This window comes from Ascaphus truei, chromosome 17 (assembly GCF_040206685.1).
Source record: "Ascaphus truei isolate aAscTru1 chromosome 17, aAscTru1.hap1, whole genome shotgun sequence".
In the NCBI taxonomy this organism is placed as follows: Eukaryota; Metazoa; Chordata; class Amphibia; order Anura; family Ascaphidae; genus Ascaphus; species Ascaphus truei.
The window spans coordinates 24,695,333-24,712,832 of NC_134499.1; the positions used below are offsets into that span (position 1 = coordinate 24,695,333).

Consider the following 17,500-nt stretch of genomic DNA (forward strand, 5'->3'; position numbering starts at 1 on the left):
GACATGTTTAACATTTGATCCCATTGTGTAAACATGTACAATTTAATTCATACATTTTATTAATAATAATAATCTTACATTCAATGTACATATATATATATATTTTTGTTTGATTGAGTAAAGTTACATTCAGTTATTTACATTCACTAGATATGCATCAACTCCCCTTAAAGAAAAGCCAGCAACACACTATTTACCTGTGCAATCAGATTTCTCTAGCATGGGAGGCTTGAAACAATTCCCTGGTTTCCCAACACATGGGAAAGAAATCTATTGCCCTTCTCTACATAAGCGCAGAGGCAGATAACGAACCCACCGGAAGCACATTATATTCTATAAAGACCCATGTGTACAAAATCCTCTCTCCGCTCCCTGGGTCTCTTTTTCCACTGATAAAACATGCTAGAATCAGCCTATAGAAATGACGAGCCTCTGTAATAAATTAATCCCAATCAATGGTCTGAAAATCCTGCCTATAGATTTTGTATATGACTGTGGACACATTCATGTCATTGAATAACTGGGTGCTACTAGTAAAACAGGATATACTATTTGACAATAGTTCCTGTGATTCAGCATTGACAACTTGCTGAAATATAGAGATCTTCTTAATTGGGGCAACCATAGTAACACCAATGGGAAACTTATAAAGTAGAGTTGATGAAGTCTGTTTGACCCAAGCTGTGTTGGATGGATCTGCAATTCTCTTGTATTACTTCCGACATCCAAGTAAATGCACCAAACCTCAGTCACCGGTATTCTCATTCAAAACCTGCTGCTATATCAGAATCGCACAGTATGAGGAATCCTACCTTCCATGTCGCTGCATTGCGCCGGAAATAGGCAAACATTCGTGTGAACCAGTTGTAGATTTCATTTAGTGTTAGTTGCTTTTCTGGAGATTCAAGAATAGCCTAAAACGGGTAGCAGGGATAATGGGTTTTAATATAAAACAGATATTTATGCAGCAAGCTTTTATCCCAACAACACTTAATTTCACAGCAGTGGCATCATGGACCATGTTTGCACTGTACAGTTTTTGTAGCTGGTCTGATTGGTCAAGGAATAACTAAAGTGTGTATACAGCGGATGCTTTTTTTGTTGTTGTTTACCAGCACTATGAATAATTTGAGCACCCACTCTGTCCACCTTTAAGACCCACCTTAAGTCACACTTGCTTAAAGAAGCATATGAGTAGCACCGTAAATATTACTAGACACATGATACATAAAGCTTGGCACCCTACAGAAGCACTTACCAAAATTCCCCCCTCCTGTCTCGGTACGTTCCTCCTACATACCAATTAGATTGTAAGCTCCTCGGAGCAGGGCCCCTCTTCCTAAATGTTACGTTTATGTCTGAAGCACTTATTCCCATGACCTGTTATTTATATTATTTGTTATTTATATGATTACCATTTGTATTACTACTGTGAAGCGCTAGGTACATCAATGGCGCTATATAAATAAAGACATACAATACTTTAAAAATAAGGTGCACGGACATAATTTGGGGGAAGAAATGTCAAGCTTCACAACATGATCTGAGATTAATGCTTCCATTTAACAGTTCAATGACAACGTTCAAAATGAAATTATGTAATTGTTTTGAGTTTTTATTTCTGTTCCCCAGTAAAAATATTAATTTATCAGTCATTCATAAAGCCGAATCAAAGGGAAATGCAAAACATTTCACCAGCTGATTAAAGCTCAGTAATTATTTAGAGCTCAGATTAATTCTAGGGATCAGAGATTACTGTAGTTTGTGATAATTGACTTGCCATCTTTAAACAGCCTAATTTTCACTGTTGTGTGAAATGAATTTCCTAATAATCACATCGTATTGTAATACTTCATCAAAAGCAATTATGTTATATATTGCAGTTTGCAAACTTCTTATGGCAAAGGTTTTGAGCTTGCATAAATACCAATGCTTGAAAAATCTATTAAATAAATAGGCGAGTAAAATATTTATACATAGGCAAACATATTGTGACGACTTAACGCCTTCACTGCTGGAAGTGCCTACGATGTATAAACAATTATCAGATTTGCTGATACTTCTTTCAGTATAAAATCAGACTCCTATTCATCAGCTTTTGCAGGTCAACACATTTATCTTGGTAAAAAAAAGCTTGTTAAAGAACTAGGGCCTGAAACCAAAAGACAGAAATAAAACACAACTCAATTTTTCCAAGCACTTATGATTTCCGTTTTAACAAAGGAGGAGGAACTTTATGCACATAGGATGATAGTACTGTATGTACAAATACTTCTCGTGTCGTTATTTTCCTCTCATTTAAGTGTGGTAAACACATGCTTTAAACTGGCAAACCTGGATTCAAGATGCTTGATACATGCCTGTGCTCCCTTCATGATGGTCCAATAAATAGTTTAGAACCTGCAATTAATTTGACCAAGATTCTTATAATGTCAGCAGCCGTCGATCCAAGAATATGACAAAATCCCAGTGACGGCAAAAAAAACAAACCCTTTAAATTGCACAATAAATGAAAATATCTCGCACAAATGTACTCACTTACCTGCCTAATTAAGGATGCATATGTAAAAGGTGGCCTGACCTCTGCATTTTTGTAAAATTCTTGGTTCTGTGCAATGTCTGTAAATGAAAAACAAAAATGTCACGCCACTCAAAGCGGAGAGCAGCTGGAGTTGCCAGACCCTGCAAAAACAGACACTCCTTCCTGGCCTTTCTAAGAAATAAAATAAAAAAAGGTTCTTCTCACCTGAAGAGATGGGCACGTTATATTTATCGGAATACCGCCTCCGTATGGGGCCTACATTGTGGATGCTGGTGGTAGTGATGACAGAAGGTCCCTGCGTGAGAGGAGTGAGTGGTGTGCTTGGTGTGGTAGGAGTATGAGGTAAGCTCTGCGGAGAAGCCTCCGACGCGGTCTTTGAAAGGGTGGCACTTGATACCAGGTTCAGCTGCGAAGAACACAAAGCAGAAATTCGTTTTGAAGCAAAGGGCCATTAAGGTATCATTAGTGATTAGCACTATGCTAATAACACCGGGGTGCTTAGACCAGAGAATGACATTTCTTAATTAAACCGTAGTCTCCAAAGTTAAAAGATCCTGGTTATTTTCATGGAGAAATCTGATGTTATTTCTGCCCTGGTGCAAAAGGAGATAAAAATGTAAACAACCCTCCACATTATTCTTCATGAAACGTATTAAGAATTGCAAGCCACACCAAGTCATTAAAATGGCCAAGCTAATTATTACCCTCTAATACATCACTATGACATTCTGAAATTTAAAACATGACTACATTATGGTAACTTTGGGTAGTCTTTAAACAAGCTGCCACTGTGTAAACTATATTCATACAATGCTTCTCACAAACGAGCAAATTAAATATACACTTTCGTTTGTTGATATAATATAATGTCAGTTCCATGTTTAGGTTTAAAATGAAACATATAAACATCACTTCCATAAACTGTGACTTCAGTTTCCAGTACTTTAAAGAATGCAAATCCATATATTATCCTGGGTAGGGACTCACAAATTCACTGTTAGGTTGGACATTAAGCAGAACGCTTTATTATTAATTCAGCAAAGTTCATTTCACAATTTTTTTTTGCAAACCTACCTTTTTTGAGAAACATCCAGAATATATAAATCAAGCATTATATATATCACAGTGCGCTACATTCTGCAATCATTCAGCCCTATTACCGTGTCACGGTTTTATTTCTTTTTACAATAAACCAGTACGGAATTTCTGCTAAAAAGTGTATATCCATATTATTTGCCATTAAATATAATTTGCCAGTCGAACGGGGTAATAGTGTAAACGGGAGCCAAAATATGAGGTCATGTAAGAGAAAGGTATATGGTATTAATCAAATACATTTTAGTATTTCATTAATTGATTTCAAATAATGGCCCCTTAACAACAGAACGACCTTAAAATCAGTTCCAAGAAGGACACAGGTATTGGAACATCTGAAGGACAATGACCAGCAGCAAATGTTATTTAATTTCCCTGTTGAAATAAGTATCCAAAATAAAAAATAAGCAACCTGCTTGCACCACTAACACAATGTAGTTTGTAATCACAATTAAAAAAAAAAGCTACCTTCACGGAATGTTATGATTTGAATATTCCTTAAATATCATATATGTATACAAATGCAGAAGCGTGGTCCCGGCCCTATAATGGGCTCTCATGGGTCAATAAACTTCAACTCATATTACAAACCAATAGCCGTGTGATAGGAGTTGTGATTTAATGATATTTCCCAAGTGTACAAATGCAAGTAACTCTGTATTTTACAGGGTTTTTTTTTTTTATATGAATTTCCATGGTTTCTTTTTTTTTTTTTTTTTATCGTATGGGCTACAGATGTTCATTTTGAACTAAATGCACAAAGAGACACGTTTGTTAAATGTCATTCTCGTTGCTAAACGCATTATAGCGGACTCTCTGCCTCTTTTCCCTATTTTTCTTATTTCCAAATCTTTTTTTGTTTTTAGGTTGAGTGCTGGAACATTTCAGTATATATATTATTGTGTTAGGAGGAATTAGGGTCCTCCTTGTCCCTTTGGCATCCTGCAAATAGCTCTACTACTACTGCTCATCTAGTGTGCTGTCGACTACCATTGTTCTCCCCACATTCATCCTCATATCAGACGCAGAAAAACAAATAAAAACGGAATTGCATCAAAAGCGTGTGACGTATTAGGGTGACTAAATAAAGGGGTCACCCGCCACTATTTTTCTTGTGCAAGCAAATATAACAATGATGTTGATTCGGTGTTAAAAAAAAAAAAACGCCATCACTTATGCCTCATCATTATCCTCTGAACCTGGCTGAACAAAGTAATTGGTTGTAATTCTTACAGATTACTGGAATAAGAAGGCACAGTAATAGTATAGTAGATGCTCAGATGGTCTGAAAAGTACTAGGTTTTATTTTGCTACAGCTAAGCTGTTTCTGTACACCGGGAAAAAAGTCAGAAAAGGTCAAGAAAATACACTAAAAGAATTTAATGAGTTTGAAAATCTTCAGGCTCTTGATTTTAAATAGTTGTAAGAGTGGGGTAGCTGCTTTTAAAGGGGGGGGGGATGAAAGTAGAGTGACTTAACAGGCTTGACAAATGACACTGATTCACACCCACTGCTGGGCTGCTACTAATAAGATACAAAGGGAGCAGCCAATCTTGGCTAATTACCAGATAAAATTGTATTGTAAGGACTCTAATTAGGAGCTGCTTATGGAGGTGATCTGATGATTAAACACTGCATTTGGATGACCCCACTATCAGTGAGCAGTGGTGCAAGATGTCACTGGAATATTTTTGTAGAAACAGTCGTTTTATTTTAAGAAGGGAGGCTGTAATATTTGTAATAATAGCTATGAGGTAAACTAATTAAAAGACAGATCCTGGAGGAAGACTGTGGCTTTGAGCAGCTGTGGCTGTTCCAAAACACAGTGCCAATTCTCAACAGTGGAGCGGCAGTCAAGTGGAAAATGTCTGGCTGACCTCTGCTCTTGCTATTAATTTGCAGGGAAACTAATGACACATATACATATTCCCACAAAATTGTTCTAATTGCTAATTTGCCAAAAGGAGCCCAGTTTCCAAATTAAACATGACTGCAATCTGTGAGGAAAGAAAGAACAAAAAGCTGGAACTGCAAGGAAGGGGTGTTTCATCTTGCACATCTATTTGTAGGCTCAACCAACAATTTGATGGAATGCTGACCTTGTCAATTGCTATGGAAGTCTCCTATTTTCTTTTAACATTTTGTTTGATGGTGGGATCTGCTGTATGTGAGTTGAACGGCTGTGATCTGTGCTGGCGAGGTCACCAAGAAAGACCCGAGTAAGCATATTGACGTAACCTGTGTTTGATGGCCATAGATACTCACTTTTTATTCAAAGTAGAGTAAACTTCACTACATGGACTACCCACACCTTTTTTTCTCCACTTGACTTAATATTTACAGTTTCAACTAAAACTATAAGATCTCTGAAACAAGTGCCTTCCGAGAAATAACAGCCCCAATATGTTCCAAAAGCTGTGGTTTGTACATCTATACAAACAACAGTGCATTACAAACCAAAGCACGATGTACTCATTATTAATAAGGAAGTGGCAATGTATGGGTGGCATGGTCTAAATACTGAACTTGAAGAAGGGGAGGGCTTTATATATTTGCTATTTCATTGATGTTAATAAATGAAGGTGATTATTTCCTGCTTGCAGCAGTAAGTAATTTAGCGACTAGTTCAGGGCTAAGGAGGAGAGGTCTTGAGAAACGTCAATGTATGGCATTTTAAAACATTTCTGATATAATTGTATGTGTAGATATACAGTATATATATATATATATATATATATATATATATATATATATATATATATATATATATGTATATATATATATACATATTATATATATATACACACACACACACACATACATACAGACACATACATACAGACACACACACACACACACACAGTATTGTATTTTAATTTATTCAGGTCCTGAAGTACTATATAAGCAAGATGTCACGATAGTGGGTGTCTTCCGTTCTTTATTTCATCCTTTTTTCTACCTTCTCTTTCAAAAATTAACCTCCCTTACCCCCCTTTAAAATTGATGAATGAGTCATCAGTAATTTTCATAAACAGGCACTGATGTAAACCCCTAATCAAAATGGATTTCCATTAAGTGTTCTCTTTAGTACAGATAATTGTATCTTTTTGGTTTTCCTAAATGTATTACATGAAAATACAAGCCAGAGCTCAGCACGATCCTCTTCTATCTGTGCTTAAATAAATGATTTTAACTCTTCCACTGCTGGGTGGGACCGAAACACATTGCCGTGCCTCACCAAACTGCCAGCACGGTGTTCTATTGCATGCTCCAGGGCATCAATTTTGGTTATTAGTAGCGCCAGTCTGCTCAGGGTAGAAATTGATGATTTAATTGCACTGAAATTCTGGGCTTTAATCACGCTGGATTGGAGCCTGCACTGAGAAGCGAAGGGAAGATGCTAGATAGGAAAAGAAGACCTTAAAGCAGCCGTACCACCGTAGTGAGCAAACACCGGCAAGAAAAACCTTCAATTACTACTGACCATTTCTTACACCCCTAAAGAATTGGACTTTTTCTCCATCCTACATTGAAATCCCATTTTATAAGCGGAGTCCGAGGGCTGTGCATGTACCGTAGGTAGAATGAAAGATGGCGGTGTTACCGTCTGCACAGCAAGTTAAACAGTTACCTGCTGATGTACCACTCAAAAGAAAGGTTTCTGCAATGGAAGTTACTAGAGTGGTAGCGGATGTTCTGCTTCCTGAGATCACTGATCAACTGGATCTAAATGGCGTTCCATAGAAATACATTTCCATGCTCAGGGTACAACTATTAACAATGACGAGTGTAATGTACAGATGTAGCAAAGCTTATTGTTTGACGCCACGATCGCGCGCGACCCTGATACCATGCTGATTGCGGCACCAAAAACGGAAAGGATTAACACTGCGGGGGAATCTACGGTTCTGAATGGGACCTCCCTCGACCCCCCCCCCATCCAGCACTAATCATTCGCTTGATCGCGATAGTAAGTCTCGCTACACCTGTAGCTCCTCACTATTTTATATAAAAAAAAAGGTCATTCCAAAATGGGCTTCATGTGGTTTCTTTACATGTTCTATGTATAATTGTTAGCATGTTGCAGTGCAAACATTTCTACTTGTATTTCCGTAAAAAAATCCTTATTCTGACCAAAAACAGCAATATGTTTGATTAAATGTGTAATTCATGATGCCTAAAAAATTGGAAGCATGTAATCACTTACAGCTAGTTCTCCAAGTACCGTCATACTAAAGGGGTAGGAATTAATATACGGAAAAATCTATATACAGAAAAAGCGTTGATATGTTTTTAGTTTTTAGTCAAGTTTTTAGTTGTTTTTTTTTTTTAATGTGGCACATTTCGAAGCCAACTTTTCTCGCAGCCGCTACACTTTAATTGCCTTAACATATTTCTGTTTATCACATGCTTTTTCGTTACTGTTGCTTTTTTTTCAAAATAACCTTAATTGCTTTTTGCTTAGGGTGAAAAGAAATACACAGAATGGAATATTTAACCAAGCATTTGATTTGAAAATGTTATTTTAAATGTTTTAGGTCAAGTCTGAATTGGTGCGCGGTCTGAAAAACTTAATTACTGTTCAGCCATTAGAAAAATTATATTGCTTTCTTCATGGATGACAGTTGTTTGACGTTTGGGAATACTCAAAAAGCAATTATCCTTCAATACAATATAAAAAATGCTGTTGACAACCTCCTCACATTAAAGTATATACTGGATGTGTTAAGGACACCTTTAGGGGCCGATTGGTTAAACACTGTGCCTTTCCAGGAGAAAAATCGGCATTTTTGCACCGTGTATTTATTAGAGCTCTTATTGCATGTCCAACCCCTGCGAAACAGGCGGGTTTTTTTTAAATGAGATTTGGTTCTTGCTGTGCAATTCCGTGCGGAATACAAATGAAGCAAATTCGCAAACATTACTCATTCATGAGCTATTCATTAAGCTGCACGTTTGCAGATCGCTCGGAAAATCACGGGCAGAAATCTCACCTCCCTCAGGTACTGTAGCACAGGGGTGCTCATCGCCAGTCCTCAAGAATCCCAAACAGGTCAGGTTTTCAGGATATCCAAGCTTCAGCACAGGTGGCTCAATTAGAGGCTCAGTCAAGGACTGAGCATCTGATTGAGCCACCTGTGCTGAAGCAGGGACTGATTGAGCCACGAGTGCTGAAGCTGGGATATCCTGAAAACCTGACCTGTTGGGGGAGGAGAGGGGGGGGGGGGCTTGAAGACTGGAATCCAGCAACCCTGCTGTAGGAGAGACATTGAAGAGTATGCCCAGTGACTTACTCCAACTACATACATTTCTACTCCGTGTGGGGAGAACACACCAGTGCTTCCTGGGATATAGGCTAATTTGAATGTGTAAAATATATTCAAATGTTTCAAATGAGCAAAGAAATATATCCTAGCATAATGTATTTGGAGGTATACTGTATAAGAAACCAGGAAAATCAGTGGCTGAGAATACTGCTTCAGATTAAATAGCAATATTATTTTGCTATTTTGTAGCGTCAGAGAATACATTTTCTTTCTAGATAGAGGTATTACTTTTAAGAAAACTCTGTACTGTATTTAAGATTTGTATGATTTATAAATAATTTCCAGGTAATGCAAAATAGCAACCCCCCCTCCCCGAGTGTGGGTAATGTACCCCGTTTTGTTAAATTTTAGCTTCCAATGCATCTATTTTTTTCACATTAACTAGAATTGGTCATTATTATTAATATTATTTATTGACCTATTTTGCAAGCGATACATGTAAACAATTGAATACAAATGAAGAAACCTACGAGGCTCTGTAAGCTTTGTATATTATCATTTCATGAATGAAGAACTCTAATATTGGTCCACTGAAAGGCACCACAACCTACATATAATCTGCTTTACTCCAGGACCATTAAAGCTACTAAACGTTGAATTGCTTCTGCAAAATAAGTGCAAAACTGGACTAAAAAGGTGTAAATTAATATCAACTATTTGTGTACGAGCGATACAATGTCTAAAATAAAATCATCATCTTTCTTGCCTAAATACACGTTTCATGGTGCATTTCCAAACAAACCTGGTCAAGCTAATAATAAAAGAAAAAAAAAAGAGAAATCTTTATGGCAATGGTGCGCCCTCCTTGAATCGCAACTAAATAAGCAGTGGCCTGTATTAGCAGAGGATTTGCATTCATCAGTGTGGTCGTTAGGGCTTTCATCATCAATTTGGACATGCTTTCCTATTCTGTGCAACTCCACCTACATCCCTTTACACCGACTATGCAGCAAGTACCAGGGAAGTGTAAGCTCTTGTGGCTGGAAACACACAGTGCCTTTATTATTCTAGGTTCAGTACTGTGTTTCCTAGCAACTCTATATAAGATTATTAATATTATTATTATTATTATTATTAAGCCCACTGATTCAAAAGGATAAGTGAATTTAGGATTAGAATATTCTATGCACATGTGATTTTCTTTTTAAATCACAGGGACGCTAGAATTGATTTTACCCCAAAATACTCTCCTATTTTATAATTCATTTCCATTGCTTTATCAACCCTTCAATAATTTTGACTCTGCAGATTGTATCAATAATAATAATAAAAACTTGTTCAATAGCTCAACAAAAAAAAACCCATTCACATCTAACAACCGGTGGCAGACAATGTATCCCTAACAGGCACATTGCTTCCTCTCCAACTTCTAACATACATGTTAAAGGATTGAGAAGCGATAATGCTGCCCTTGAAGGAAAGCCACTTTTCATACGCAAATGTGATCGTTCTTGCTCTCTAAAGGGAAATACAACGGAACATTTACATACACTAATCCAAACCAACTATGCGCTTGACAATCGCAAAGCTCACACAGGCTGCCTATTGTGGGTTTACATCTCAGAGTTCCTTATGTGGGCTTGTAACACAGTTCTACTTGTCAAAGGTTTCGCTTGGACTCTAAATAAATGGTTATGGACGCACTGTGCAGCAATATTAGATTTAAAAAAAAAGAAAAAGAAAACCTGCTGTGTATGAATTCCAAAGCTATTAATTTTTCAGTCAAACATATGCATGCCCGTTTATTGTAATAAAGAAGCACTGTGTGCAGCAACTGGAAGGGATAATGCTAACTTGCGCTGCAGAAATTCATAGAGAAGGTAAAAATACATTTAGTGGGAGGGCCCAAAAAAAAGCTAATGATCCTTCATAATGAAAAAAATAAGTATTTTAAATAATAATCCTGATACGCCCAGTGCCCTGCAGTCTCCATACTCAGTAGTTTGATATGAGCATAGATAACCTTGTGTTTATATCGTGACATCTGTTGGTGTAACGTATTTCCCAGGGCACGTTGTCTCATTAAGGGTGCACGCAATGTTACAAACATATGTAAAATTAGAAGTTCCTCCAATCAGGTTTTATTTGTTCTTGGGCAGCCAGCCCCTTAGAAACGAGCATTTGAAGAGGAACACGCCCAACTTCCATCCAATCCCACATTCAACTGCACCAAGACACCTGCACGGTAAAACCATTGGCCGTAGAAGAGGGAAAGTGTGCAGTTCAAGTTCACAGTTCTGTTTCACTTCAGAAAAGTCAATGTAACCCTCCCCCAGGTCGTAGAAACTGAAAGCATGCTAATAAAGACACGGCTTTCATATGCATGTTTTATTCCAGCGATCTGAACTTTCTGACAGTATTACTGTATATATAAAAATATATTCTTGCTAGTTAATATCAGGATGAGAAGAAAAAAAAACTTGGCATGTGGTATCATTCCTAGTTCATACTGTAGCATCAAGAAATTATAGTGACTGCTACGGGGGGGGGGGGGGGAATGATTGCATAAAAGCCCTAATGTTATAAAAGCCCTAATGTTATCTTAACCCCATAGATCTGCAGGTCACTGAAAAGTAATACCCATCAAGCATCAAAATGAGCTAGAATCAAATGGGTAGAAAAACCTCAGTACCAAATAACAGGAAAAGGCAATAAAGGAAATTCTGGCAGCATAAAGGAGTCAGGGAAAAAAAAAAGAGTTCATACAATTTACAACCCACACTGGGGCCAAGGTGAGCTTTTGATAACACTGCTTAAAGGTTTCTGTTATAAATCACAACTAGTCATTACATGGAAATCAATTACCTGATAAAGGTACTGTACATTTTACCAAGCGTTTGAGTCAAAGAAAAAGGGATATATTAATGTGGATTGTAATGGGGGGAGGGCTGGGTTAACCCCTGGGGTGCTGGAAGGCTACAACATTGCTCTGCCGGCTTCTCTATCACACTTAGGGAGTAATTCAATATATCACAAATGCTATTGGCCACTTTGGTTATATTAAATTACCACCTAGGATAGTTCTAGGGAGAAAGCATGTTGAATTCAGTTAGAGTATATTGTTTATGCATTATATGGTATATATCCAAGACTACTATAGCACAGAATAATTTCTGCTTATCTGTGCTTTTAAATCCAAATCAGGAAGCTGACCTACATCTTAACAGTACTTACATTTCTCCCCAAAACCAGTGAATGCTAAAGACCCAACTTACTGTATTTGTAGATAGATATCAATATTACAAATTGTCCTCCCATTTATATTTTTAACCTGGTCACATACTTTAATGTATCATCCACCTGAACGCATTAATGAAAGATGCTACAATTGAAACATCCTTATAAGACATCCCTGATCAATGCCTCTCTAGCTTCTGATTAACCCTTAATTAATAAATAAATGTTTTATATTGTGAATGGTGTCATCTGTGCTTTTTTAGATATAGATTTGAACAGCTATACTGCTTTACACAGAGCTGTGTGAAGAGAAATCCCAAGAATGCAGTGATCAGACAGAAGTTGTAAACACTCAATACCATTTCCTATTGTGGCCATCTTTTAAGGACCCTTTAAATATCCAGTACAGTTTTTTTTTTTTTACTTCTGTTGGTAAATGACCTCAACAAAGTATGTAATCGAGGTCATAAAGGCAAAGAAATGGAAATTTGTCATACTAATTGGAGGCACTCCTAGTTTGGGGCAGAGATTGTGCAAATATACAAATACTCACAGGTTGAGGGCTTGCTTTGGGTTCTGTTGACTTCACATGTAGGTGCGTCATCATGGCTTGCAGGCGGTCTTTGTCTTTTGAGAGCTAAAGAAAATTGAAAACGTTGTTACTTCGTGAGACAAACAGAAGTGATATGTATTCAAGTAAACTGTTTCCGTATAATAGTTTTATCCCAAGTATTCTCATGCTTTTCATCACTTAGATTGTAAGCTCTTCGGGGCAGGGATTTCCTATTGTCTGATTCTGCTGCGCTTAATGTATTATTCTAATTTCCTGTACTGTATTCTTTGGGAAGCGCTGAGTACACTTTTGGCGCTATATAAATAGACATACAATACAATTATCATGGTATCACGGTATCGAACATATGTTCTCTGCCATCATAATTGAAGGAATCAGAAGCTATTTCCTACAAATTGTCTATTTTTGCCACCTGTTTTTTTCACCTTTTTGCTTGGGAGAGAAAATCTTAAAACCGTTTTAGGTTAGACGAAAAGCTAAATATATTTAAATATATTCAGAACGGCATATAATACAAGACGTAATTTTTTTATTATTATTATTTACAAGATTCTCAGAGGAAAGGGCTGCTACATCTTTTCAGCCCGAGAAATTAACAAATCTAAACAACAATTTCAACAATGCAACATCTTAAACATAAGAATAATTTAAAGTATAAAGTCTATATCTTGAAAAAAGCTTGCATTATAAAACCAGGGGGTGAGCGGGGATGTTTTGGCACTTAATACCATGCCAATTAATGTAAGTATTGTTGATGATTGACAAGTATTTCAGGATGACAACAGTAACGTTATAAAAACAAGGAGTACAGGCTCCAATTTATATTAAAAAAATTCCGGACCTCTGGCCAAGTATCAGCTCGCAAATATACTTAAATGAACAGACCTAGGCCAAGAAAGAACAAGAAATATTTCTAGCGTCCTTTCTACTAAAAGCTCCTGGAAAAGACATTCTTAAAATACTGAAATAAAAATAAATTTCCTGCATTAAAGTGAAATTACCCTGAAATGCCGATAATTATTCTTGCTGGGGGATGAAACAGAATGTGCAGTATCACCTTAAGCTTCAATTTAAACCATATTAGTATTTGTCTTTAACAAGATATGGAAATGTAATCATTCCAGCAACTATTTTATTAGTGTTCTTTTCCACAACACTGATTGAACGCTGCTAGTACAAAATTACTTTTATTATTCTCTACATAATGCTACTGACATGCTGGCTCTGCTAGTTCTTGCTCAATTATATCATATCAATGTCTGTTAGTATTAGCGATTTTACCGATTTCTGCCTGTGTAGAGACTCCACAGGTGAAAAAGTGCCGTGTTTCATACACAATGTTCATCTGTTTTTGTGTGAAAAGGCAGTGACGCAGCGATGAAAGGAAAACATGAAAAAGAAATCGTTTTCCTTGTGTCCAGAACAATCTCTGTGCCCAGATGTTATCCAACTACATTGTATCCTCTATGGTAAATACTCCACCAATATACCTGCTTTCTACTGAATTACACAGCACACTGTATTATTGTGTACACCTGGGGTGACCAACTCCAGTCCTCAAGGGATACCAACAGGTACGGTTTTCAGGATATCCCTGCTTCTGCACAGGTTGCTCAATTCGAAAAACCTGGCCTGTTGGTAGCCCTTGAGGACTACAGTTGGCTACCCCTGGTGTACACTGTATATTGCACACACTGGCGGCACTATGACTTTATCCAAGTCCCTGTAAGCTCTTTGATGGTCACTTTGAAATTGTAAGCGCACTCTTCTATCTGTACAATCATAATGAACAATGTTCTGCTGTAATTTTCCTATTTTCAGGGCTGTTTAAAGACATTTTGCAGTGCATCAATATAGAAGTTAATTGCATCCACAGTGTGACAACGCCTTGGCAATGTGCACTTGACAACGTCCACTGGAAAAGGCTGGCAGCATCGGAACATTCTCCTAATCACAATTCTATTGCATACATTACTCAATGCAATCGTTTTGCATAAAATTAATTTTAAAGGGATGGATAAACGAACAATATATGTGGAAATTATTAAATGCAGTTCTGCCTCCAGCCATCATATGCTTATCGCGTCTGTGCTGCAGGTATCACTACTCTGCTTTATAGGGTCCCCAGCATAACAAATCATTGAGGAGAGTCACACTTACAAATATAGACATGGCACGGGGAAAGCAGTATTTCTTGCTTGTGCAAACCCCTAATAAAACAGCTGCATTTTACAGCAAAGGTAAGTATGACTGTATACGTTCCATCCTATAAATATCAAATAATCGCTTTACCTTTTAAATAGCCCTCAAAAAAATAATTGGGAGACGCAAATAATTATAGTTTCTGACTTATCTTCCTATCCCTCTGATCTTTTGTCTCTATAATGTTCTAAATAAATACCCTCAGATATGGTGTTACTGTAATACAGACATAAATAGCATAACCATACTTCATCTAGATCGCCACACAGAGTAATATGCATCAACAATACCTTCAATAGAAGTGCAGACTTAACCGAGGAAGGGATTCTGTAATGATCGTTGTGTGGCAGAGGGATTGCCAAGTGGCTAGTTGAATGTTTAAAGTGATTGCCATGTATATTGAGATCATTTTTCCTTGGGCTTAAACTACTGGTTCATTTCAGAGAGGCAAAAGTGAGTCGCTTAATACAGGGAATGTTACATTTTTGTAGATATATATATATATATATATATTGATCTCCTGTATGCAGGTTACTTAATTATTTGGATTAAAACCGTGATGCAGCAATTCTAAACCCCTAACTGGCACAGTTCTACCCCATGGGGCTTATCTGTCCAACTATATTGCAAACTGTACTTTGCATGCAGTAAATGGACACAATACACGTGCTAACAATTCAACAGAGCTGAAAGATTGTGAACCTTACATACAACACAAGTGTAATCTGAAACATGCCCATTGATTTAATAGCAATCAACAAAGATGAGAAAATCAAAGAATTTCTCAGGATGTGATCATCTCTTGCATTGAATTAGAGGAGATACAGGACCCGGGCTCCCTTATTACCATCTGACCATCCAGCCAGATCATTCAGAGGAAGTCATGAGCGTTTGTCGGGGCACTGATGTGAGGAAACTCTCATCATTGTTACATCAACTGAGGCTGCAAAGGTCTAGAAACAGAGACTATTAGCGCTATTGTATGAATGCTGCCGGTGAACAACATTCTTCAGGGAGGCAGTTATACTGTATCAAAATCAGCAAACTGCCTGGAATGGAAGCTTTACAAAAAAACCTAATCTAATGTAGACATATTAGACTGAAACAAGGAACAGAAAAATGGGGTGTGTAGAACTGGGGACAGAAATAGGACCACCATTATTACGAAAGAAAACCAAGGATCTGGGGCTGATTTTACAGCAGATAAGGAAATGGGCAAACAAGGTGGACCAAGTCGTTCTTATGTAACCGACCTGGTAGGACCTTCCATTTGGCATCATGCCGGTCTTCACTTGGTCAGGCTCAGAATTCTAAAATGCTGTTGTGTGCGAAACCAAAACACTGGTAAGGAACCTTTGCTTTGAGATGTGATCTGACAGAGGCAGCAAAGGCGTTAATAGTGAGATATATCCGCCCATCTCGTGGCTGTCTGGCGGATATCAGACACTGCAGGAACATTTTGTTTTTAAATGGATTATTCCATTGTGTACTAGGAGACGTCCTTTTACATAAGCTCAACTTAAAAACCTACGCAAACCTATCAAGGCCAGATAAATACACACACATGCCAAATGCTAATTGAAATATATAATGCGAGTCAACAGAAAAAAAATCAATTTCTATTGGTCTGATTATCGTTCTTGCAAACAATGACATTGCGATGGAAGTGTGACAAATAGCTTCATATCGCTTCAGTGCTTCAGAGGTAACAATGCTGCTATGTAACACAGTCTTCTAATACAGCATGCTATGGGTGTCAAGAATGGACAGTGGAAAAGAAACTAACATTACAGTGTGTTCGTTTAGGGCAAGTGATCAAAATTACATGGATCATTTTTCTCATCACATTTTATAATAAGAAATTTCCATTACTTTTGTAATGTGAAGGTTTCCCCCCCCTCCCCGCAAACACTAGTAACTATTTACTGCAACTTTGTTTATGTTGTAAAAAAAAAAAGATAATTGTTTTATAGATAAAAATAGATATAATTGTCACTCTGTATACAGACATGTACGTACAAAATGATGAGCAAACAGCTAAAACAAAATGTGGCAATAAAGTATACGTGTTTAGTTGTGAAGTACTTTTTCCAGAAGCACAGTACAACAAAATAAGTTCCATGACTACTCAGAAACAATAATAAAAATCACTAGAAATGGTAAAAACAAAATGTTCTTTTTGACGCCTTCTTGCTCCAAAATATCCGCATTAAACCTAAATACAAGTGTGTAATGACTTGGTCTCTGCTTTAATGTTCTCGATTTCTATTACCGTGGGCCACATAGCTACACTCGCATCCTGTAATTGTTTCTGCAAGACGCGATAATTTACGCTTCACACTACGGGACGAGGAAATAAATTAGGCCGTACTGGGTTAATGAGGAGTACATCGGGAGAAACATTACAAGAAAAGCCAGACTCATGCCAGAGCAAAATGGCAGAAGACAAATTGTTAGAAGAATTAAAATGTTAGGTAATTAAAAAGATATATACTTTTTTACACAGGATGGCAACAACAGAAAGTTTAAGTCTGTTTTTGCAGATATTTCTCTGTGACTATTTGAAGCTGTAAATGACTTTAA

General features: G+C 37.2%; 1 protein-coding gene across 17 annotated transcripts in view; it reads right to left on the minus strand.

Annotated features, from left to right (window-relative positions):
• Positions 1-17,500, minus strand: part of FOXP1 (forkhead box P1) — a 501,565-nt gene that overhangs the window by 18,032 nt on the left and 466,033 nt on the right. For all 17 annotated transcript variants that reach the window (XM_075574323.1, XM_075574310.1, XM_075574311.1 and 14 more), the window contains 4 exons: positions 12,695-12,778; positions 2,747-2,948; positions 2,543-2,619; positions 813-914 (listed from right to left, as the gene is read on the minus strand). In XM_075574323.1, coding sequence (XP_075430438.1) covers positions 813-914; positions 2,543-2,619; positions 2,747-2,948; positions 12,695-12,778 — 465 coding nt within the window. The remainder of the gene's footprint in view (positions 1-812; positions 915-2,542; positions 2,620-2,746; positions 2,949-12,694; positions 12,779-17,500) is intronic.